This window comes from Molothrus aeneus, chromosome 3 (genome assembly GCF_037042795.1).
Source record: "Molothrus aeneus isolate 106 chromosome 3, BPBGC_Maene_1.0, whole genome shotgun sequence".
Taxonomy (NCBI): domain Eukaryota; kingdom Metazoa; phylum Chordata; class Aves; order Passeriformes; family Icteridae; genus Molothrus; species Molothrus aeneus.
The window spans coordinates 95330219-95356862 of NC_089648.1; the positions used below are offsets into that span (position 1 = coordinate 95330219).

Sequence of the window (26644 nt, forward strand, 5' to 3'; positions counted from 1 at the left end):
CACAACATAAACTATACAGTAACAGTACTACATGCTATATACTGTGCAATTTCAAAGGCTACTCACTGTAGTTCTTGAAAGGCAAGAGCAGCTTGCCTAGGATGCTCAAAGCAAAAGAATGCTTCAGCAAATCTGCGCACCTGCAAGATCCAAATGAAGGTAGAGCTTACTTTACCTTACAAATAATTTTTAAAAATCCACCAGCATTCCTATGCATCAATGTATCATTTGTATGTAAAATACAAACAGTTACTTTTTTTTTCAGTTGTTCATTCTGGATGGGTGACACAGACAAGATTAGTGACTGAAACAATTTTAATTTGTGCTCTGGATAACTGGGAATTCTATTAGACTCAACTGCCTGCTGAAAGTTTTATTTCCAATAAATCAATCATCCAAATCAGGTTCAAATGATAATGCACAAAAATACTATTGGAATTTTCAATTCAAAGAAAGGAAATTGCTCTTCAATTCCCACTTCTGAATGAGCCTGAGTATTACCTTCAGAAGCAGAAACCCATTAGATATTCTGCCGTCTCAAAATGTAGAGGAGTGTTTGAAACTTTCTGTAAGTATCCTCTAGCCCACAGTAAACTACTGTGCAAAAGAATCTTTTGTTTGCAAAGATTTCAGCTGGAAATTATGAAGACAGTAACAGAATGTATATCAATTATAAGCACTGTATTAAAGACTTAATTGTATGTTTGAGGTCAATAAAAAATACTGAAGTGATATTTTTTAACACATGGGAGTATATTTTTTTACCATCAAATGTGTTAAACCATCAATATTTTACCATCAAATACCTGCTAAAATAGAGAATGTGAATTATACAGCAATTTGCTGCAATTGAAAACATAATCAATGTACTGAAAATGTAGTATCTAGAAACCCCAAAGGTTTTGTACAAGATTTCTCACATTTCCAATATTCTACATAAATATTAATTCAATCAATATGCATTTTATTTTTGCAACTGCCAAATTACCTGCATCTAAAAAAAGCAAACCAAAGAGAATGTGCTGTGCAATGGTTGTTGGCAACAGCTTGTTCGTTAACATTAATTTGGTTGTATCAATTTAAACAAAATTTCTATCCCACTTAGAGAATTACATGTTAGTCTACCAAATCAATAATTTATCAAGCACTTCCTGACCTCCTACACCTTTATTATTTCAGTATACTCTGTGTCTTCCCCTTAAATGATGGTACTTCCTGAACAGACTGTGGGAGTTTTCAGTGTGAAACTGGCAACAAGTGTGAAGACCCAGCATAGTTCCCTCAGCTCTCTCACTCAGCTTCACCCAGCATCTGCCCCCACCCTGAGCACAAACATGGCTCTCTGAAAATCTTGTCCATGAACTGGCAAATATCAGACTTTCAGGACCACATTAATTTTGTTCAGAGATAAGCACTTGCATGGGAGTTTATTTTCCCTCCTGATACACTTCCCACTATACTTTTAGAGAGAACCACTTGGATTAAGTTCTGTAGCTTCTACACCTTTTTGTTTTCTTAATACAAGAACTGAGGAAAAATTTTTCCAAGGTGCTAAAGAAAAAAACCAATCCCAAATCACAAACATTTTTACCCCCAATCTCTAACTTGCAATAGAAACTGAAAGTCCTGTCCCAACCTCCCAGAATTTATTGTACTGTATTACCTGAAATTAATCTTAGTCATAACATCATCTCTGAATAGTCATGGAATATGCTTTGAAGTAAAAAGAAAGCAGACAATTCAACAGTTACTTGTAAATGCAACTTCACTCTTGCCAGAACTCAATTTGCTTTCTTTCAGAATTTGTTGTTGTGAGTTTATACAGACACATGTGGAAGGAGAATTGATGTTCCCAAGTAATTTGCTGCATTTTCCCCCGGCTTTTCTAAACAGACATCTATCTTGCAAATACATGATTTTTTTCAGAGACAATCCCCACCTCTTCCCCCAGGAAGGAGGGACTGTTATACAACAGACTTAACAGATAACTTTACTGCTTAAAAGCTAGATTTTAGAACAATTGATCATGAAGAGTGGACACAATCACTTTAAATTAAGCAATTGAAAAATTAATTAAAGATCCTAATCAACCAGGTAATAGTTACAGGAACATTGCCAAATTAGTAGATGTCTGTGGTATATATCAAGAAAAGGGCACACAGATGTTTCCCAGGAAGCAAGCAAGGTAGTTTTGAGTTTACATGTGAGCACTTCACCACATAAAGTAACTGGAGTTCTGTGGCTAGTAGATCTTTAGAATACGACACACTCTCTCCCATGGAAGATGAAGGCAGTTTTTAATTTGCAATAAATCCCATTTGTAGTTAAGTAATTCCAGTGCTTCTGAAGAAAATCTCAATACCAGCTCCAGACAGCTCCACATAGAATAGCAACAGTATAAAATTAGTTGAAAGCAAGCTCCTAAAGCACATAAGTCCTTATTAATGAGAGAAAAGAACCCCAATCAACAGTAGTTTATTATGTTCAATAGGTGCTTAACTTACTGAAGGACTGAGGCATTTGCTAGGACACTGTTAACCAGGCTCTGCAGAACCAGAGTGCCTGCCAGCTCTGCTAATGATGCAGGAACCACTGACTGGAGCTGACTCCATAAGGACTTTGCAGGAGGAAATTGCAGCTGCTACTCCTAATCTCTAGACTTCCCAGAGGCATGGTTTTTATGGTCCTCCCAATGGAAACAGAAGAACTGTGTATAAAAACTGCTGTGGAATACATATTGTGTGTCTGCATATTTACAAATAGCAGTCAGAGGTCTTAGTTAACAGCTCCCTATTTTAGGACTAATCAAACTGAAAAAAATAATTTTGGAAGACTATATTCAGACCTACCAGAAGATGTCACTACAGAATAGAGATAAACTAGTTTAGTGTTCAAATGTTTTGTAATATAAAATAACATTCTGAGCAGTTTTTTTCAATAAAATACATTTGTAAACCTTATCAGGTTGATCAGTATGATCCATGTAGTAGATGGATGTTCAATTTTAAAGTATTCCTCACTTTTTAATGTAGTGCTTTTCCAAGTATTTGAAAATAGTTAAATAGTGAAACACTAGAGTAAACATAAGTAAAATTATTAAAATAATGATTTCAATACATGAACAACTCTTCAGCAGAAAGAGTTTATAAACCAGTTTATACCTGGTTTATAAGCATCTGTGCAAAGACGGGGAAAGTCATTTGACCAAATATAGGTGGGCAGGTCTTTCTAGGGATATTTCAACCCAAATATCTTAACCACTCAGGCAATCACTCCCTAAAAGGGTTCATTAATAAATAGACCCAGTGAGAAATTTCCTGTGGAAGGTATAGTCTGGAAATATTGCAAGAAGAAAAGATAAAATGAAATTTAGCATCCAGTAGCAAACACATCAAAGTATCCATTTCCAAAATAAAAAGGTTTCTTATTCCAGGAAGGACAGGTTAAGTCCCTTAAGAGGAGAATTAGTGGGTCACCTTTAGCCTGGAGAAATGGAGGCTCAGGGGAGACTTCATTACTCTCTACAACTACCTGAAAGGAGGTTGTAGCCAGGTGGGAATTGGTCTCTTCTTCCAAGTCCCAGGTGAAAAGATAAGAAGAAATGGCCTTAAGTTGTGCTGGGGAGGTCTAGGTTGGATATTAGGATTTTTTTTTCACAGAAGGAGTTGTTAAGTGTTGGAACAGATTGCCCAGGGAAGTGGTGGAACCACCATCTGTGGGAGTGTTCAAAATACATCTGGATATGGCACACGGGTATCTGGTTTAGTGCTGAATGTGGTGGTGCTGGGTTGATAGTTTGACTTGACCTTAAAGGTCTTTTTTTCCAACCCTAACAATTCCATGACTCTAAATGTCAACATTATTCTCCAAATAGAAGAATTAGTAGATCATCTTTTAAATGTCAATTAAATCCAATAACCAAAAAATCTGCATCACTTGGTATGTGCAGATAATGGCTCCAGTGGAACATGCTCATCAATGTAGATTTCCTGAGGTATGTTTATACAATCCCTCTGAATATAAATTCTCAAGATATTATTAATAAAAGTTATAATTTATTATACTAAGCACTGCAAAACAAGGTCCAAAACCAACAACTGAACAGAGTCTTAGAAAAGGCTGAAATTTAGCATTTCTTTCATTTAAAGGCTTACTGAATTTATGGATTATGAGTTCCTGCTCTACTGCACATGGAAAGCCCAGTGGAGCAATGGTTTCTTATATATATTTTAATTACATGTATTTGCAAAGTATTCACACAAACTCATATAATCTTGGAGTGCAGAAAAGAAGTGTCCATTTAAAAATGAAGCAATATCACATTGTTGGTTCTAAGTTGGCTCAGGTAAAAATCCCCTCTCAATGCTCTATTATGCAATTCTTACAGAGTCAGCCTGCTTGCTTTCTGCTCTCAGGCACTAAATAAAAATGTAATTTTAGGATTACCCATGCCTTCCATCTCCTCTCCAGTCTTTGACTGATTATAGAGTATCTGCAAAGTACAGTGACAGGTAACAAAAGGAGTGAGCATAACAGCAAGTCATAATGATGCAAGGCATGCAGATGTGTAATCAAATGATACTAATTTTTTTTCATTGGAAGGGAACTCCTATTTGAATTTTTGTAAAACTGGAAAGCATCACTGAAATACTTTTAATATGTGCAATATCTCAATTCCTATAGTATAGTGAAATACTTTGATTTATATTCCCTAAAACAATTGCAGGAAAACTCAATAATTAAGGCATTTATGACCCAAGGAGGATAACTAACATCACAGATTTTAAAAGAACCACATTTAAGAAGATAAATACATAATAATTAGCAATGTCTTTTCTGGAGCAGTAAAAATTCATGTATTACTTCTTCCTTTTGGTTTTATTAAATATAAATTTTTACAAACACTAACATACCAGCAGCTGAATGCAAATGCAGGCTAAATGAAACAGTATTCTTGTTTCGTACCTTAACTTGAGGGATTCCAGTATTTATACAAAACCCACAGAAAGGTAAGTAAGATTCATAGAGAGACAATAAAATGACACCTTTCTTATGGCTAGCACATCAAACTAATAAAACCCTTTGCATTCTTTCTGAAAGATTGCATTTATTCTCCATAACAGGCCATTTCCACAACCACAATTTCCTCACTAAACAATGTGATTTATCAAGGAGGAGTAATGCTTTAGTCCATACATGGTTATATTTCACTGTGGGAAGAGCACTGCTGTGGTTCTGCTTACAGAGAGCCCAGAGCAACACACCCACAGACAGACCAACAGCACTACAGATGGGTTACACACACACACACACTCACGTGCCAGATCATTTCACATACACTTCTTTTACAAATTCCCATGTAAAAGACTTTTCAAAACTTATTAACATCATAAATCCTTAATTCAGAAAGAAATATACTTTGTTTATGATGTAAGCAGGCAGCCTAAATACAGAGAAGTAAAATGTAGGGTGGGCACAAGACATGGCTCCCACAGAAAAGTACATCAGTCTGCACAAATATATGTTATTCCACATCCTGCAATCTGTCTTCTGAACTGCATTTCTTATTCAAAAGAACAATGAATTACTTGGTTCATAAACATAAATAATATGTTTTATGCATTATATTCCAGCAACATTATACATTATATACAAGGTAACAAATTAAATGGAACAGCTCCCTTTACAATTCTAACCAGCTTTCCAAAATATAAATAGAAAAAATGGTAATCTGGAGGCTCATTGTGATAAACATTGCCATAACAATGTGTCCCAGTAAGCATATGAAGGTCTCTGGGTCAATACTTACTCTTAATGTGTGATGCTCTTGTGCTAGCAAAGCTGTGACCTCCTCTTGTAAGGTAATGACCTCCAGAAACTGCCCCCAGAGAGCCATCAGAAGTGAGCAAAGCTGAGCAAGATTCATATTTATAAGTTCTGCCAGTTCATCAGGATTTTCCATTTTCTGAAGTCAGGAAAAAATATTTATGTGATTCACTGATGAAACCATAATGTACACACAGGAATAATAATAAAAAAGTGTACTTTATCTTAGGGGGAATTTTTAATTTAAAAAGCAACTTCCAAATGAGAACCATTTAAACTAAGTATCAAAACTGGATGTCCTGGAGTTTCCTCAAACCAAGACAATGGATAAATCTATGTTAAAACAGTAATAGATTATTTTATGTTGTATTAAATATTATCCCATTGCTTTTTTAGAATTAGGACTCCTGTCCAAAAATTAAAGCAATAATTCCACTTATGGCAAAGATAACTGAGTTCAACTGTTGTATTTTCTAACATATAAAAATCCTGTGTGCCTGAAAGGAAGAGGAATCAGGAAACCAAAAATTGACACTTGCTATGTTAGTCCAACTTTGATAAAATCATAAGAATTTAATAACAATATCTCCATTTCAGAATAGTTATTACTCACAATAACCTTTATAAGATGCTATGTATCTACATACATTTTATGCACGGCCAGGAAGCAGTGTTATAGCATAGCCCTCCTAGAACCAGATCACACCAGGACAAATTCAGTGTGAAACAAGTTTTGCTTTTTTTACAGCATAAGGTAATCCTGTGATACAGTTCCACAGCAATTGTAGATAGCTAGACTTATGTTCCCTGCCATTTTAGAAAATAACACAGTTTTTCAGAAACCCCTTGTAGGCCCATAAGGCACTGAGGAAAAGGGTTTAAAATGAAAAGATAGCAAAGAACCAACTCTAGCAATATTACAGAGCTAGTAGAAAAAAGGATTGGGAATATAGAAACACCAACTTAACCAATAAGAAGAGAAATAAGAGAAACTTTTGATATGAATCGTACAAAACAGAATGAAGAAAACAGAAAATGTGTAGCAAGCTAAGGGAGAAAATAACAAATTCAGAGAAGCTACGTAAATATAAAAACTATTTTAATACATAAAGTAAGATTATTGGTTGCCCTTAGAGAGCTAGCAGGGCTGAATTTGTCTCCAGTTATACAAATTACATCCTTTAAAAGGCCACATTACACTTTCTTACAGTTATACTACTACTGCAGTAACTAAATGTGAGCTTCCAAGCTGGGCCCACTTGCCAGCAAAGGGTGGATAAACTTTCAAGAAGTTTTAAAACCTGTCCTTCAGACTTCACCATGACCAAGAAATCAGTTATTCAGCTGGGGCTAGTTCTGACTAAGGAGAGAGATGGGGAGACAAATCTAAGCCATTTAAAGCAGACAGTGTTTCCTTAAGAATGTAGGGAAAACAGGAAAAGGAGACAGCATCAGAACAAGTGCTTTTACATGAGGGGATGACTTGCTGAATCTCCTTTTGTAAAACTTACTACTGTTTGATCTTGCATCATTGTTATTTGATAACATCAAATCCCAAAAAATCAAATTTTAACTGCAGAAAATTCAAAGTGGGATTTTCATACAAGTAATCCGCCTTTCTAAACTTTCAGTTTCGTGATATAAATAGTTACACAGCTACCACTGACACACCAAGCCACCAGATCAACAGTTCAGTTTTGGCGTCAATTGCGCAATTTCTCTTTGGAGGAAGAGTTTAAATAAGTGCTGGGGAAAAACATAGATGCTGTCATCCCTGAAGCAAACAGTTTATTCCCAAGTAGCATATAAAATCAGCACATTCTACTTTTATAGTTATTTCACTTATTTAATACATGAAAAAAAGCCCTGTACCTTGACTTCTTCACACAATTCTGTAAGACGAATTTCTACATCTATGTTTTCTGGAAAGATGAGAGGACATACACATGAGTAATGTACTTTCTCAGTTGCAGAGTGAAACAACAAATTATCTCACAAAACAATTTTAAGACATGAAAAAGAATTCATCAAATAAAACTTGAAGCCATATTAAGTGCCACAGTTATTAAGTAAACTATAAACTTCCATTAAAATTCGTCATAGCAATTTCTGAGATTGAGGACAGAACATAATTAAGAAAAAAAATTTGCAATTTCATGATTGCTTATCATGACACGTTGTCAAGGACAACAATTTTCTATTCAAAATTAAATTTGAAAATACTGCAGTTTAGATGATATAGTTTTCAAATTATCCACTGCTATTCAGCAGCAATGTCATCATTTTAAACCAAGGTAATACAATTCCTCTCCTACCAGATTTTCTAGAGAAGCCTTATTCCCATATCATTTTTCTAAAGATATATAATTTCAAGATACATGAACATAAATAGAAATCTTTAGTTATATGAGGAATTTCTTTAGTAAATTAAACTGTTCTTTAAGCAATCTCTCAGTAGCTCAACGTTCAGAGCAAATCAATCTAACACAGTATGGCAGCTTAAACTGGATCTGAACTTTGAGTCACTCATTTATGAAGAGAACAGATATATTCCTTCACAAAGATATTTTTCCTTGTTAAACAGCCCTGTTTACTTTGGGGGATTTGATAAATAAAATAATAATTTGGTATTATGTTTAATTTCCTTCTGCATCTGAAGTATGAGTAATAAGGGAACAATTAATAAACCCTAAAATTGCCTGTAACAAGAATTTATATTTCATTTTTGAAACACAGTATTAAGGACAAAAATGCTGAATATTTCTTGACAACACACAGCAACAAAATATGCCTTGAAAGCCCCAACAGTAACTTCAGGGTATGGATAATGAACAAAGGTTTATAGAACAGCAACAGTGTGTATATCAACTTCTCTCTAATTATGCCACCTATACTTGGTAAGTATATATTGATTTTGAACTAACAGCATTCATCATGCTTAGGTTTGATCTTAATGCCACAGAAATTTACTCACACAACACGAGTTCTGAGGAAAAAACCAAATTGCAGAAATGTATGATGTTCTCAGAAACAAGCTGACTTAATTTGTTTAAAGAAACTACATGTACCTTTTGCTAAACAGCACTTCATGATAATTTTTCTGAAAACATGTGAAAATAATTTAAGCTATAATACTAGTTTTGGTATGGCCACACAAATCTTGCCATTAGTGAAAAAATTAAATTGTTTACTTATGAAACCATACTGATTATTTGTTTGTCACACTTCAATTGAGAACAGGCTTGTGGAACAAGATTTAAAACCCTGAAATCTAAAATCATTATGGAAAACCCCTAACTATATTCATACCCCAATGCTATATTAAAAAGAGAAGACAGAATAGAGCTAACACAATACAAAAGGAATTTAAGCACTTACATTCTATAGCAGTAATGTTAACCCAGCAAACATTTGATGCAATTTTGCTGGCTCTGCTAAAAACCAGTTTGGTTTCCTTTTTATATTAAAACCAAAACACACTTATAGATGATTAAAGTAGTGACCGGCTATTCTATCTTTTCCCAACAGAAAATTCCTTGTGCTTAAAGAGCTCTGTAATCTTTTGTCCAGCATCAAGCCTACACTGATGCTCCAGAGGGAGGACTGGCCCATGTAGATATGGACAAATGCACCCTAAACACTGATAATTCCTTGGTAATGTTTGAAAGAATTAAGTCTTGAGATACCAGAAGGATACCAGATTTCAGAAGGAATCTGAAAGATTTCTCAGAAAACAATGGTATTAATTATCTTTAAATAACTAAAAATCATGAGTCTGTGTTGCATTAAATGAAGCTATAATTTTAAGCTATATTTTAAATGTTGATGACTGACTGAACTTTCACTCATATTTGTTTAGTAAAGTAGAACAACACTATACCAAAAAACAGCAATGATGTCTCATTTTATCATCTATTTATCAGCCTAAAATTTAGTAGCTCAATTCTGCAGACTTCAGAGTTCAACATATGTTTGCTATGGCTGAATATTGAAATTGTTTCTCTCTACAAAAGGAGTAACATTTTATATCATTAATAAGAATATAATATTTGATAATATCAATAAAAATCTGAGGGATTATATCACCTGCTTTGGAAACATACCTAGGTAGGCGATTCTCTGGGTTCGTGGATATTTTCTTCTGAGAAGGCGTTCATAAAGGACCTGCATGCTGGCCTTGGCTAGTTACAGGGATTGTACACACATGACTAGTTACTACACTCCTTTTTTCACCTGTGATTTATTATTTGCCTTAAAGTTAGTAAAAGAGCTTATTGCTAGCCTAGCAATTAGTGCAGTTAGATCAGTACATGAAAACAAATCATTTTAGTGTAGTTTCTAGATTTTCACTTGTGATACACATTAAGACAGCGTTTTTTATTTCCTGAAACCAGTAATATTTAAATGCTCAATGACAGTTATAGAGTCTAACAGCTGTCTTCACATGCTTCTGCAAAATCAGTGCCTTGTGTTAAAATTTTATGACAGAGAAATAGCAAAGCAAACAGAAGAAACAAAATTAAAGAGAGAATAATTTTATCTTAAATAAAAAAGTGATGATTCTGAAGTTTAAACAGGACTGGATATTCTCTTCTGTAATGCCCATTTAAACTTCACAGATAAAATACCCACTATAAAAAAGTTAATTTACTTTAAATTAAAAAAAAAAGTGCAAATTACAATTGTGTACTTCGTGAAGTCCAGTGAGCCTCAATTTCTTTACAGAAACTTAGTAGAAACATATGTTTCTAAAATCCATCAGCAGTTAACAAAAAAAAAAAAAACCCAAAACTTAGTGTTAATGGCAGGTACTATTTTTCATTAGCAAAATGTGAGTAATAATTAAAGCTTACATTATTAGTTTTTTTTATTATATCAATTGTCCCAATCAATGTACAAACAAAATAACCAAAATAAATGAAAAAGATATCTATAAATATGAAAAAAACCAAGTAATTCTAGCAGAGACTTAAAAAATAAAAATAAAAAATTAAATCCACAGGAAACAAACTGTCAGTAAACTATGTACAATGAATGTTAAATCTAAGTTGTAATTTTCTCTTCAGATATTTATTGTGAGCATTTCTGTTCAAAACTACATTCCTAAAAATAAGCTAAATTATCCATATAGATGAGAAAAGGTCTGATTCAAGTTCCACTGAAGCTTATGAGTGGTTTTGGTGACTTCAATGTGGTTGAAAGATACAACCCAATATTGCATTGCCAGTATGCAACTCAATGGCAGCTTTTTTTCTATTACATATATATTTTGAAGGAATATTTTAGGGGAACTGAAAATCATATCTGAAAGATTTAGGTATCAAGATTTAGTCTAAGCCTATCCTTAGAACAACAATAATGCCATCAAACTCAATATATTGAGTTGGTAAAGCAAATCAGAGAAGGGCAATAAGGCTGGTGAAGGGTCTGGAGCACAAGTCCTGTGAGGAGCAGCAAAGGGAGCTGGGGTTCTTCAACCTGGAGAAAAGGAGGAGGCTCAGGGGAGATCTTACTGGCTCTTCTATAACTGCCTGAAAGGAGGTGCAGCCAGGTGGGGGTCAGCCTCTTCTCCCAGGTAACAAGTGATACAAGAGGAAATGGTCTCAAGTTGTACTAGAGGGGGCTTATATTGGATATTAGGAACAATTTCTTCACTGAAAGGGTGGTCAGGCATTGGAACAGCCTGCTCAGGGAAGTGGTGGAGTCACCATCCCTGGAAGCATTCTAAAGGCATGTGGATGTGACACTTGGGAGATGTGGTTTAGTGGTGAACATGATGTTGCTGGTTTAATTGTTGGACTTCATGATCTTTAGAAGTCTTTTCCAACCTAAGTGACCCTCTGATTCTATGGCTTGAGAAAAAGTATATGTTCACCTTACAAGGAAAACTAAAAGTTGAGTCATTCCTTTAATAAGGTGTTTCCCTCCATATCAAAACTAAGATAACTGGCAGAAAAGCATAGCAGTAACTGTAGCAGTATTTTTGCTTCTATAAAGAAAACACCTCAGTTTCTAGTATTTTTCTATGGACAGATTTGTAACATGCTTCCTAAATTCTTTTCCACGACAAATAGTTTTGTATTTTGTAATACAGAAGTGAAACATTCTTTCTTTGAATCACTAACTGACCACATAAAATTTTAAAAATATCATTCATATCTTAATCACTAACCTTACTGTTTCACTGTGCTTAGTTTTGCACTGATAAAATTAAACAATACAAAAAAAAGTAAGTATTGTCTACAATCCATATAAATGTCAAACGATCTTTTTTATCTTTAGTAGAACATGAGTAAAAGAAGTATATGGTTGTTGAGGAAAAAGTCTAAATTGTTGTTTACAATGCCAATGTATTTTCCTTTCTTACTTCCACTGCTCTTCTAGTTCACAAATCAAGGTTAGGCTCTCTAATATATCTTCATTCTACAGAAAAGGAATGTATGTGTACATTTCCATACATTGCATGTAATACATTTGCAGTTACTTTTATCACATGTGGTGGGCTAGAAGTCTTCATGGCAACTAAGTCTGCTTAAAAAGTTAAGCTACAAACTAAGCCAGCAGCAGTTTTTTTCCTGTAGGTCTTTTTCATGTAAGTTTTCAGTGAAATATTCTCCTCAAAGCTTACAGAATTTAGATTTTTGTACAAATATGCAATGTTTCCTTACAGCAAAAAAAGTGCAAGGTCCTACTTGGATTAGGAGCTTCTCTAACTTTCTCACAGTAATTTGAAAAAAGAGCAAATCAAAACCAAGAAGAAAAATATATATTTCCATGGATTAAGGCTGTTATCTCCTTATTTTATTAGAGATGAGATAGTACTTGTTCCTTTGTTTTTCTTCAGTTATTAAACTTCAGATCAGTTTAAGCAAAAAACATTTTAGATGTAAGAGATATGCCATCAATGACAGTTTAATCTAGAAGAGGTCTTATAAACATTCACAAGAAAGTGGTAAGTTTTATGAAATTGAACATACCCAGTTCAATTCGGTGAGAAGAGGGGAGATCCTTGGTTATTGTAATGAAATATCTATGTAACCCTTTGAAAGCAAGCAGCAAAGTGGCACAAAGTGTATAGTGGAAATTATAAGCATGGCTGAGGAAAGACTCTGAAACAACAAAACTGCAACCCTAGAACAAAAAAGAAAAGGCACATATTAATTTTGTATAATAAATGAAGTGTTAGCAGAATGACTAAAAAGATAAGCAATTGCCTCTTTTCACAAACTTGATTTTTGTGATTTTCAATGGATTGCGAGACATTAAAAAAGGAGGCCAAACACTTAACATTGTAAGCTTCCCATATGTACATTCCTGAAGCAGGTAACATAGTCTCTTGGAACAATTCTTCTCATTTCCCTTTTCACATGCCACCCCAAAACCACTTGAACAAAGTTCATTCTTTATCAAATAATATTCCTGCAGAAAAGATAAAATTCACACCTCCCCACAGAATACAAATAAAATTTTAAACTTCTATTTAATCTTACGTCTGCTGATAATTGTTTTGTGTAGTTATTGCCAAAGACCACACTTTCAAGAGAAGGAATCACAGAGTCCCTGTTTTGTGCAGGTGCATTCCTGTTCAACCATGTATTCTTCACTGGGCGAGGAAAACTGCAAAAAGCACAAATGAACTGATAATCTGAACATACTGTGCCTCATTACTTCCAATGCAAACTTCAATTAATTTAAACAATATTCCTGAAAGTTTAAGCCAGAAAGATAAATTTTGAGCTATACAGGTATAAAGGATTCAATTTCTGTGGATTTTGATGTGAGGACTCAATCTCTTAAAGTTAAGCAGCAGCAGGAAGTTCAAAGCTGTTACACAAACTGACATTGCTGTTTTCCTAAAGTATGCCTGACCTCTGCCTGCTGAGGAGGAGATCCTATCCTGAACTCCTGGAAGAACAGAGCATCCTGAAACAGTAGCCTTGTGATAAAAAGTAGGAAAGATGAATGAAAAATGAATGAATGAAGAAAGTGGGGACTATTAGATAACAGGCAGAAATAAGCAATTACAGATTAAAGAAAAGCGTAGATCATACAGGAGTCCAGGGCTGTACCCAAGAAGAATTATCTTCTCTTTCAAGGGAAGTGTTAACACTGGTTAACAGCTCCCAACAGAAGGTGAATCTGAATGCTACTCAGAAGAAGAAAACACTCAAAAAGTGACCACTCCTTGGAAAGGAAGAGGTGCCAATAATGTGAGCATGACCAAACTGTCACCCATGAAATCCCAAAGGACAAAAAGGAGTGATAGCTGCAATTCTCAGGTTTTTCAGAAAGAAGTGCTCCAGAAAAGTGAGCCAGATATGGATACAGCAACCATCAAGTATTTGCTACATGGGGCAGCTCAGCTGAAATAAAACACTGTAAATTTTAAAGCTTCTTCCTCTCCCCATCATAAAGGACAACTTGAATACTTAATTTTGTGGACACAGCAACACCATACTCTGAAGATAACAAAAGCAGCATAGAAGATGCTATTTTGTTTCAGTATCTCCTTACACAAGCTATATCCAGCTGAGGTTTAAAATTAAATAGCATTACTGTATCATCACTTGAAAAGCCAGAAACTGAGGAAAAATGCATAGGAAAGCCTTCAGATTTACTGCAACTTTTAAAAAAGGTAAGTAGGGACAAATATGTTTCTGCATAAAAATTAGTATCAAAACCTGTTTTTCATTTTCTAACAACAAATGATCAATATAGGTTAAATGCCTGAATCTCACTTGTGGGACAGTGTGATCATGTACATTTTACATACATGATGCTACTTTAAGTAAATTTAAAAGTGCATTTATCAGATTATGTCTTCAACAATTCCCACCTTCTCAGTACTTGCTTCTTTCCCAAATAAGGCTGTGCCATCTCTTCAGATGTGTTAGTTCATTTACTATATAACCATGTCTAAAACACATCACCAAAATAATTCAAACCAACTTGCAGGGGGAAAAACGACCAAAACCCCATGAAAGCCAGCTGAATCCTCCAGACCAGCACAGCCCTACAGCACAGAACAGCTGTCTAACATACTCAGAGAAAGTGCTTTCCATGATGTGAAGACAAGCACAAGGAGTGGGAATACCTGAAGGTAGAGGTCTGGGCATTTATGGCACAGACTGGCCTTGAATATGAGGAAACTTGAGGGCAGTATCATAGAGTATTTGGAGACCACGAAAGAAGGAAAAGATAGATATGCTAAAAAAAAGGTGTGCAAAGAATACTTCATATGTGTAACTGACTGTACAGCCCCTTTTCACACAGAGAGAGATCCAAAGTAAACAGAGATTGCAAAGGTTGACACCAGTAGATGAAATTAAAAGGCTCCAGCAAAAAATAGCAAAATATTTCTTAAAGAGAGAAGTTAATTCTCCAGTTCCTTTTACTGAATAAAATGTTAAATGTATCATTTGCAGACCTCACTGTCATTGCAGTAGTAACTGAAAACTGTGAAGATAGTTAACAGAAGGCACCCTATTTGTATAAACAGCAGCTATTTCAGTCAGTGTGTACAGTGTACAGCAGATCTTCCTGATTAAAAAAATTCATATATATTTATACATAGAAATATACACATACAAATACAGATATTTATACATTCCTCCACTTCTCTGGCCTTGGGCATTCTCTCTCTTCTACACTACACATTCTTATTTTTAATTTAAAAAAACCCTCAAAAATTTTTTCAGATAATTTTAAAAACAAAAAGTTTTTCATCCGTCTAGACCCTGAATTCCAAAATCATCATAGAAAACAATACTGTCCATTGACTTAACTTCTCATTAAGTATTCTGGTTTTATAACATTTCCAATTGGACATTCAAGAATTGATTTGCATTTTATTAGCGAGAGATTACCTTATCAATGGCTGATGCAGAGCAACCAAAGAAGCATGGACGATAACCGATATGACAGAAAGGTGGAAGTAATCAAACATAACATTGACGTAATGATGAAGGCCCTGGTGTAGGTTAAAGTGCAACTTTAAAGTTCGGCTACTAATTGGCTGTAGTGTGCTCAGGTCATCTGGTCTAAAAAGAAATCAACAGAACATACAATTAGAACAATCACATTTAAAGTTCAAGTTATTAATAACTAACTCAAACAGCAATTTATCCTAAGTCCATACTTTGGAACACAATGGCATTTCCCCCAGAGGAAAAAAAAATTAGAATGAGATGAACCAGTTATGAAATCTTAAGAGATTTCAACATTAGATTTCTTTTTTACCATCATTTATGTCTAATGTGAACACACTACACCTATAAATAATACAAATTTAAACAGATTAAGGAGTTAACATATATTCTTGCTTTAACAAAATCTTCTATATTTAAACTTACGAGTAGTCTGTATCCGTGAAGTGTAAATCTAATGTTAGCAGAAAATTCATTTCATTAAGCGACTCCTCAATCTACAAAGAAATTGTAGAAGCATGAAATCTTTCAGGTCCCTTATTTGTACTAATTCAAATTGTATATAACAAAGCCTAAATTATCTGAATATAGTAAATTTGAACAGCAGATTACCTTCCTCTCATCTAACAGCATTTTTATTTTGAAAATCATCACATCATTCACAGAAACTTCCTCATTTTTGTAAAGAATCTGAAATGTTTTACTGCAAACTATATTGTCATGGACTGAAGCAGGAAAGGCAAGATCTGTTGCACCTGAAGAGAGAAACAAGTATTAATATAACTGGAAAACTCAGAGCAGCTAATAAGTGTAACTATCATTTCCATCAGCTTCATGATTACTATTAAAACTGTAACATCATCAGTAATGTAAGTGGTTTTCAGTCAGTGACTGATGAAGTTTGAAGGGGTACATTTTGTTTCAAAGAAACCCTATCAGTATTTTTAATATAATTTGCTTTTAATGTAAGTTCTGAAGAATTTTTGCTTTGTTACAAACGAAAGACATTCTAGGCATCAAAAATTGCAATAAAAATCTTGAATTCTATCTTCTTTCATCTAGCATTCATGTTAATTTGCAGGTTTTAACCACACTGAAAACAAAATTACCTACAGATGAGACAAAGAGGTTAAATGACATATACCACTCCACTGAATCAATCAAGAACAGAGATTGTTTGTTCTTTCTTTCAAGATCTTTGCATCCTACTCAGGCCAAACTAATTCTGAGCTTATCACCTGAACCTGGCACTGTGCATGGAATATGACACTTCAAAGGCTACTCATCACAAAGAGCTCAGAAAAGTGTGATAAATCTTTTGCTGAAAAAAAAGAGTTAAAGGATTTGCAGAAGAAACGAGAAAGGGAGTGATTTAAAACAGTAATTGAGGAAATATTTATCATAATAGCAAAGGATTATCACACAGGAAGTATCATGATGGGTACAATCCTCTGGAAAAAACCTAAAAGAAATTGGAACTTGGAAGAACAGAAGTAACAGAAATACTGACACTTATAATTCCTCTTAAAAAATGGCTCAATAACATCAACATCTTCCAAGACAAAATGTCTTAGAAATCGTGTAAATGAAGGTGCAAAAGATTTTTAAAATTCTTTTGATTCTTCTTAATAAATTACTTCAAAGGAATCCACAGGAGGAAAAAAAATCTGCAGTTTTCAGTCTACAGCTTTGGGGCCTCTGATAGAATATTACTGCCCTTGGCAAACATTCCCACTCTTAGTAACATCTTAATTCAACTTCTCTTCAGAAATGCACAAATACTGGGTTTTGCGGAAGTGTTTTCATATATATCATCAGTTTAGGTATCCTGGACAAAGTGCTTACAAAGGCTGAATCATTACTATGTAATTCCCCTATGAATAATGCCACTTTCAGCTTACATCCATTTGTGTCATCTATTACAGCTGAAGGGCAGAGCAGGTATGGTTTCACTTGGCACATAATCTGATATAACTGCACAGCATCAGCAAAAGGGATCTCCCACTCCTGTCTGAAACAAAAGAAGTAATGGAGACAAATGGCTGAGGTCCCACTTCCTCTGCAGTGTCCAACCCTGAGTTACAGCCCTGAGCTCTGCTGACCTCAGCAGAACACAAACCGGCACCCCCAGAAGAGAGAGAGGAGCTGCAGAGCAAAAGCTGAGTCAGGAACAGGCTGAGCCACTTCCACATGGGGAGCAAGGTCTCACAAATGTGGGGTCATCAAGGCAAAACTGCTGTCTTTTACATCAAAGATGCACTGACTGGCCAAGACTATTCCTAAGCTTCTATCCACACAAAAGGCTGTTTCCACAATAGAGGAGAAAAAAAAAGTGGGATTTTTTTACTCTTGCATATAAATGACATATTTACTCTTACATATTTATTACTCTTGCATATAAATTTATTTTATTTATATATATATTTACATTTTAGAAGATAATTTACTCTTGCATCATAAAACCAGACACCTCATTCCTTCCTAGTCTGCCTTCACTGGTTTTTCCTCCCCCTTTTATTTTTCTCTGACAACCAGTCATGAATTTTTGAGAGAAGGAGGAATTCATAACATCCTCAAATCTGAAACAACCTCATACAGGCTAAAAATACATATGTTTTTCTTTTCATTTTCTACAGCACAACTACACCTTCCTTCAAATTACAAGAATAATAAAAGACCTTCACAAGACTGGAGCCAAAGCAGGTGAATTGCTTTATCATATCTGTAATGACACTCGTGCTGTGTCCCAAGCAATTCTCATGAGTTACTAAAAGATGTGAAAAATAGAAATGGAAAAAATACTTATTTAAATTAATGAGGGACTGCAGAGCTGGGCAAGGGGTGAAAGGAGATAAAAATGAACTTGAAAAAGAGGAAAAACTTAAGACTGTGTATTTGACTTGGGAAAATAAAAGGAGGAGAGAGATTAAACAAATGGTCTGTAGGAGAGGGGAAAACACAGCCAAAGTAAGGAAACTGCAGATGACTTGTGCCTAGAAGGCAAAATTACTTGGAGAGGAGTGGGAAAATCATGACATGACAAAGCGAATAGAATTTAGAATAGGCAAATATGAGAAAGACTGAAAAGAGAGGAAAGTACAGAAAGAAGCACCTGATCAATACAGGACACCATTCCCAGGAGTGGGGATCCTGACCAGCCTCCTCTGTGGTCAGCAAGCAACATTTTCACGGAGTGAATCAGCACTGTGCTACTCTATGCTGAGACCAAGAGCAGCTATTTTCTACACATAACAGCAGTCTCAGGAATTGCTATCAGCTATTCCCCTTCCTAGAGCAGGAGGGCTGCATGTGAGCCTACAGCATCCAGCTCTGCTAAATCAAGCAGGTGGCTAAATGGAAATGGAAAGCAGAGTTTCTCAGCAAGACCTAGCACTACCATGTCCACAAGAAGGACAAACGAACCCCCTTTCACTGACCAGCTTGTACCCTTCCTTCTGCTTTGTTGTGCCACAAACATTATCAGTAACTACCTGAAAACTGAGAAACTGATCGAAAAAGGGCCCCAAAAAGGGTTTGAAGGGGTTTGGGTTTCTTGTAAAACAGCTGCTTGTCAACTGAATGAGTTCCCCAGCTGAGTTTCCAGACCAAATCAAACATTTGTGTCAACAGCACACAGAGCATATGAAGGTAAGACAGAGTGGCCAGGGAAATCAAGCACCCTTTTTTTATTTCTTTGTCAGAACTGCTGATCTAAACTCACACCAAACTGCAGTCTTAATGTTTATACCCCTTTTTATGCCTAGTAACAGGAAACAAGAGCTAACACACATGTCACAATTTGCTAACAAGACTGCAGCTTTCTGAAAAAAAAAAAATAACCTAATATTCAAAAATATACTGTGAAATGGAAAAACTTTTTTTCTAGCAATATCAATCATATTATTCAGTGTCACTTCTCAAAAAGTGTCTTTTACTAAAGGATGTTTACCAGACCCAAATTCTATAAACTGCATTAAAGTTTGCCTTTGAAGTGGAGTAATCTTGGCTCATCAGAACTATTCATTTATCTCACACAAATCCAAGAAATATTTAGGAAGCTTGACCAAAATCCAGTATCTACATTGTTGCTGTACTCAGAGCTACTTTCAAAATAGCCTCAAAAATTCAGTTTCAGTTACATCCTATCAGACTGTATTCAGTTACATTTTCTCAGACTATATTGGGTTTTTCTTCCTTGAAATTCCCATAATTCCATGTAACATTTGAAAACTTAATTAATTTTCTGCTTTTCACATTTTTACACCATGCTGAGGGATGGTGTACACAGAATTAGGTGAGCCCCAAGAGATTTCTCTGGATTTAGTTTGCATGGACATAGAAATCAAAAGTGAATGATAGGTTTAAAAAAGAAAAAAGATAAGGGAAATCTGTTCAGGAGGTTAAATCAATTTTCAAGTGTACCACTAGAGAACAACAGAGTAAGTTTGAAAAGCATCCTTTCCAAGTGTTCTTTTCAGAAAAAGAATGGGCTTATCAATCTGTGTAAGAGTCTGTATCTGAAATTCTCCATTGCTGTCAGATATCTACTTAGATCTGCCCTTGGTCATCTTAGCCTGAAACATGGAGAAGACTGAGACAATTAGTGGAAAAAAACAGAAGACACTCATATAAAGCAATCACCGTATTTTGCTACCAGCAGAGACAATCAGCAGATAAAAACAGTAACATAAATTCTGTAATCAACTTTTAAGTCCTGTTGTTAAGAACAAAATGTATTTGCATTGTTAGTAACAAAATTAAAACCACTTCTGTATTAGTTATAAAAATATACAACAAAAAGTGTAATTCCTCAATTAGCAAGGCAAGATAATGACCTAATTTACTGAAAAGTTTTTACACTTACCAGTTCCATGTAACAAACTAGCTTCCAATATGTGTGGAATTCTTGGAGGAATTTTCATAGATGCACGAATCTGGTAAAAGCTAAAGCAAAAGAGTGATTTGCAACTGATGTGCTACAGTACATCTCATTTACCATATACAGATACATTGACAAAGGCAGGAGTGGATAATGGGAAAGAGGAACAGATCAAGGAAATCTACAAAGCTTAATACTGTCTTACTTGACCCTTATCTTGTTATATTTTATTTTTTAACATTATTAACCAAAGTAGTGGTCAAACATGAATAACAAGAAGTCCCAACACTAGCTTTTCCATACCCCACAGAGTTGGGGCAAATACTTGTAAAGACCTGCAGTAAACTACACTGGAAAACTGGTATGAATGAAAAATCAGGATTATCACATACACTACAGTCATCTCAGAAGGATCTGCCATGTAGCACATCTACAGGACTGCTATAATCAGTTCTGACACTGAAGGAGGTGAAACTGCAGTTTGTAGAACTCCCCCCTCCATGAAAACACATTGCTTACCAGACACTCCCTGTATGGTTTGTGGCCACCAGCTATGCAAAAGCGCAAATAAAAGGTCACACTAAGCAAAACACGACAGTACCTTTATGCTATCAAAGCCAGGAACTGCAGGCTTCAAATCCAAAGTTGAGAAAAACCCCAACACAAGTCTTTGGGGTCTCTACTCCATCTCTAACCCATTTTTCATCTTATTCAGCTCCATACCATTTCCAACTTAGATTTTCATCTAAGAAATCCTTAACTGTCACCAGACCAATTTTTATGGAAGCCTCTACATAACACAAGCACCCACAAATACTCTTAGATGACACCTTCTAACCATTCCATCCCATTTCAGATAATTTATTTTTGTTTGAACAATTAGCTTCAGCTCCTCAGTGAGCTGATGTGACCTACCACACAGCTCCACAAACACTAGGACCAGTGAAAGAGAGGCAGCACAAACACAGGTACAGAGGGGAAGAAAACCCCTCCTTTTTTGGTAGGAGCATGGTCCTAAATGTCCTTAGGAGTACACTTTTACCCCTCATATTTCATTCACAGTGTACACCCAAATCACAGTCATGGTTTTCATCAAAAAATCCAAACCCAAAAATCTAAACCCAAACCAATGTATTTGTTGTTTTCTGATTTTGACTTCTAACATTTCAACTGATCTGACTGTGTATTAGCCTAACAATAAGCCAATGAAAAACCCCTTAATTTAATTCTTTCACAAAATTAAAAGTCAACTTTAGACTCATCAAAACTTATATATCAAAGAATGCTTTATAATGAACCAGTAACATTGTTAAAGATATGAAGTGATTCCTACTTTTAAAAACTAGAGCAAAACTTAACCTATTGCAAGCTACTAGTTACATTTCATTTTTTGAAACCCACAGGTCAAACAAATACACTCTCTAAGTAATTAATAAATAGTAAATTAATTCATTTTATATTGGGTTAAAAAAATATGAATTAACATTGAGCTTTCACTGTTATCTTCTCCAAGAGTATACAGAATGAAGAAGATGAAGACTGCCCTCTCAACAGTGACCCAGGAGGATGCAGCATAGTACAGTGATGTACTCCTTTTTTTCTGGGTCAGATGAGACTTCCATCATTCAATTAGTGACTCATTTCACCTATACTGAAGAAACATGATACATGATAATGTACAATAGCCTCAGCAAGGAGATACTTTCCACCAGCCCCAGCTTCACTTTTGGATCCACAGTACACATTCATCAAGAGACTGATGCCTTACCACTACTGGCTGCATATTCCCATGATCCTAATGACCAGCTTGTCATGGTAAAGCATACTGCTTGTTATTTCATTAAAAGAAATTATTTCATTGTATTAAAAGAACGTAAAATTATTTATATGGTTTACATGCAATATTTTGTTGCAGCTTTCTATTAAAACATCACATCTCAGTAAGTTCAGAGATATGCCACATATTTTAATTCACCTTGGCTTTAGCCTACCAAACTATTCATACCAAACTGTCATTCTATTAGAATTTTAAAAATCCAAATTCTGCATAATTCTCAGCTGATGTTCAGAAGCATGTGACAGCTCTGCAGAGCATAAATTTAACTCAGGATTAACAACTTTATCAAATGTGGATAGATTACTGAATAAGGACTGTAACAAGGTAAAATGAAAGGCAAAGGAAAATAAAAACTGAGCATTGAACAGAAAAAGGGTGCAATGGGATATTCCCATTACTTAATCCAATAAGGCTCATTCACCCTAGAGATACTATTAAGTGACTGTTTACAGTTTGTGCCTCAAAGAAAACGATCAATAGAATTGTTCATGCCTAAAATGTAATTTGTGAAACCAAAAGGCTGTTAGGACATCCTTTCTTTCTTATTATTGTTTGCTTGCAATTAATCAAGAGCAGACCATTCTATCCTTTTTCTTCAGCAAACCCTTTACCTGCCTGATATTTTTATTTGGTTCCATAGGGAGATGAAGGTGTCTTGTTTGCTTGTTTGAGACAGATGGGTTAGATTTTCAGCAGATTTATACTTTAAGCAGTTTAGAACATAAAACATTCACCTGTTACACTGACTAATAAAATCTTGTAGGAGTTCAGCTAAGGGCAAATATGCAAACACTAATTCAAAATCTTATACCTAGATAGATGACAAAATTATTTAACTGCACTAAGTTACTTAAATAAGAGAGACAGCCCCCTACACAGTATTTACCTGAATTATTCACTGTCATTCATCTTTAAATGCTGTATACATTAAGGATCTACCTGCAAATGAAGAGCTATTATACTGAAACAGGATACCTGATTCACAAAGGTACTATATTTGCAATTTGTAAATAAGGAAGTACTTTTTTAAAGTTATGATATACATTTCTCATTTGACAGCAAATTTTAAAAGTAATGAAAAAAAATGGATCAAGTTTAATCACTCTTTTCCCCCAAGCCCTGCCTTCCTCATCTTGCCATCTTTTGTTCAACCCATGAATCAATTTACGTTGCAATGCTTCCATTTCTATTAAAAACCAAAACAAAACCAAGTCACTTTCAATTATTTCCTGGCTGTACTACAAACATTGTTTAGTTGTCGTCAGGACAACGGACACATAAACCTGATCTATGGTATTTGCTTGGGCCTACACATAGCAATTCGGTATCAAGGACTTGTTACTCACCTATCACATTCAATTCTCCCAAATATCCTTAAAACACGCCATAAATAAGATCTGAATACAATCAGCTCTCCACTGTCTCATGTATCAACTCTCCACTATCTAATGTAATGAGAGAATGAAGGTATCCTGAGTAGTGGAAAATTCCAGATGATAACAATGCTACAGATCACACAACCCATGGTGCAGCACACGTGCCCAAATCGATGCTGGCTACCAATGCTTTCAAACCCCAGTCCAGCTTCTTCCAAATGGTGGAACATGGCAGACAAACACACACTTGCAGGCTTACCACTAGAACTTTTCAGACACAACAGCTCAGGTCCATCAGTGTGTCTATACTACACTGCTTTCCTGAAACCCACTGGAAGGGAGAACCCAGCGCTAACATCTCAGAGCATGGCCGTGCTGAAGCAAAGCCAGTGAGACTCACATGCCCAACCTTGGTACAGCACATTTTCTCTAACATGCATCTCTAAGTCCCAGGAACATGACAGGGCAATTATCAAACTGATCCTGCACCAGTCTGGTACTTTTTCAGTACCAGCCTGATTCTGAGAGCAACCTAGACAAATTCTCTACTGGTAACAGAGACAGGGTTTCAGGTTCATATAAAGCTCTATGTAAAACTGTTTTCCAGAGCAGAAATACTTGAAAAAAAAAAATAGGTCAAGCTTTGCAGACAGCATTAAGATTCCAGAAAAGTGCTAGGGTTCTTAAAGCATAGACTAGCTGTGTTTTTTATGTGAATATTTTTAAAGAATAATTTGAAAAAAAAAGTTACAATCTCTCCCTTAATCTCTGTTTTGACTGCATTACATTAAAAAAACCACCATTTTCAGATTATTAACTGAAACTGCCACATCATCATTGGTTTTTTAAGATAACAAAGAAGTCAGAAGTATTTTGACAAAGACAATTTAAAGCTACTCTGCTTTGAAGAAAAGAATTAGTGGTATTCAGAAAGGTGATATACTGTAAGAATGACCTGTAAAAAACAGCAGTATCCTTCACACTATCATTTGTGCCATTAGCTCAAGCAAGATTACCCTGTATTTCACTAAACAGAGAACAAACCAACAGAAATACCACCAAGAACTTTAATGTACAGTATGACAGAAAATGCACTAAAAAATTAATCATGAGCAAGAGCCTGATATGCATTAACCGTTAAAGTACCCTGACAGGTTATGCCATGATGTTAAGAATCAGCACCTGATAATTCAGCAAGATACTGTGTGTTAGATGATACAGCTAGCGTTTGTCACTTTAAAAGGCTGGGCTACAATGGCAGCTAAGGAAGTTGAGCCTTAACTCAAAGAGTCACTGCAGTACAAGCAATGCAGGGAACACAGCTGGATGAAGGTCTGACTACACCAAGAACAGATTTTGAATGAGTCTTGAGAACCATTTTTTCAAGACAACAAGTGGCTTGCTACAGCTTGATGTTCATGGGTGTTGATGTGATTTAAAGGACAGGCTTCAGAGGGAGGCTGAGTAAATGGAACTTGAAACAGTCTTAAGAATACTTTAGCATTGGAACAGATAAGAAATGGAATCTCCCCCTATGGAAGCTTTCAAGACATGAGGGGACAGTGCTCCAAGCAACATGGTTTGTATCAAGTTCTGACCCTCCTTTCAGCAGGAAGAGAGTCAGAACTGTATGATATGCTACTATCCCTTTCAGCCTGAATCAGTCTATGATCCCAGAAGTTAAAGGAAACCTGAAAAACAGGGTTCAGCAATTTCCAACTTGATGACTGAAAGGCAACACAGTAAAAAGCACATATAGTTGGGAATTGGTACACAGAACAAGTTGCAGACACACCTGTGAACAGAGCGTATTTCAGCTCCTGGTCTTCTTAGGTCTACACAGGCAGAATCCCTCTCAACAGCTTCCCTGAAAGGCAGCATTTTTTACTTCCTATGAAATTTCAAATGTCATTCACTTAGGAAAAGAAAAAGATGACCTACACCACCACCTCTGAAAATCTGCCAACCCCTCCTTCTCTAAATGCTTACAGCATTTACTTTACTTATCTTGGCAACAGACATGAGGTCTAGGATGAATAAATATCAGATCTCTTGCTCTAGTTGTACTACTTAAAACCTTTATCCTGAAACAGTTTGACATCCCCCAAAAGGTACCTTTGCTTTTGCTTCAATGGGGGAGATAGTCTAAACATTTGAGATGTCTACTGAGACAGCATAAGCAAAGCTGAAGTACACAGTTTATAAATATCCAGGTGATTTCTGTCAAACCCAGCCTATGCAGTCATTCTTCAGTAAATGTGCATTCTTCAGTAAATATGCACTCGTGTCTGTTTATGTCATTTGGTCCTCAATGTCATTGCATGCAAATATATAACCATGATATTAAAAGGTTCAAGGATATCTGGAGCTTAGTGTCCTTACTACAGACCTTGTAGGAAAAGGTGTTCTGAAATAAACAGTTAGAATTACTGCTCTCCTGTAGGCAAAGGACATCTCTATTGTCCATGCTGTGTATAAAGGATTAAATTTTGTTCATCAAGTTGTATTAAAATCTTGAAGATTCAAAAATCTGGCATGTGCCATAAAAAGCTTTCCCACACAGGAAAATGTATATGTTTCTTTTTTTTTCTCCCCGCTACGGGGGAACTTCATTTAGATAGGCGTGAGTAAGGGAGTTTTTACCACATTTGTGGAAAATGGTAACTTAGAATCTGAGCAGGAAATAGGTTTATCAATAACTGGAATTTATCTTGCTACTGACAAAAATAGAAACATATGAAGTAATAGTGATTTGACTTTTTAATGCTCCTATATGGAACTACAGGGAGTAATGCATGCA

At 35.4% G+C, this 26644-nt stretch overlaps 1 protein-coding gene across 2 annotated transcripts in view; it reads right to left on the reverse strand.

The window, feature by feature from the left end:
• FAM135A (family with sequence similarity 135 member A) overlaps nt 1-26644 on the reverse strand; it is a 65122-nt gene that overhangs the window by 20712 nt on the left and 17766 nt on the right. Inside the window, exons 3-12 of one of the 2 annotated variants that reach the window (XM_066547453.1) lie at nt 20617-20696; nt 16365-16507; nt 16179-16249; nt 15693-15866; nt 13317-13443; nt 12804-12957; nt 9930-10007; nt 7699-7748; nt 5810-5965; nt 67-140 (exon numbers count right to left, since the gene is read on the reverse strand). In XM_066547453.1, coding sequence (XP_066403550.1) covers nt 67-140; nt 5810-5965; nt 7699-7748; nt 9930-10007; nt 12804-12957; nt 13317-13443; nt 15693-15866; nt 16179-16249; nt 16365-16507; nt 20617-20696 — 1107 coding nt within the window. The remainder of the gene's footprint in view (nt 1-66; nt 141-5809; nt 5966-7698; nt 7749-9929; nt 10008-12803; nt 12958-13316; nt 13444-15692; nt 15867-16178; nt 16250-16364; nt 16508-20616; nt 20697-26644) is intronic. The other variant, XM_066547454.1, reaches the window with a different exon arrangement.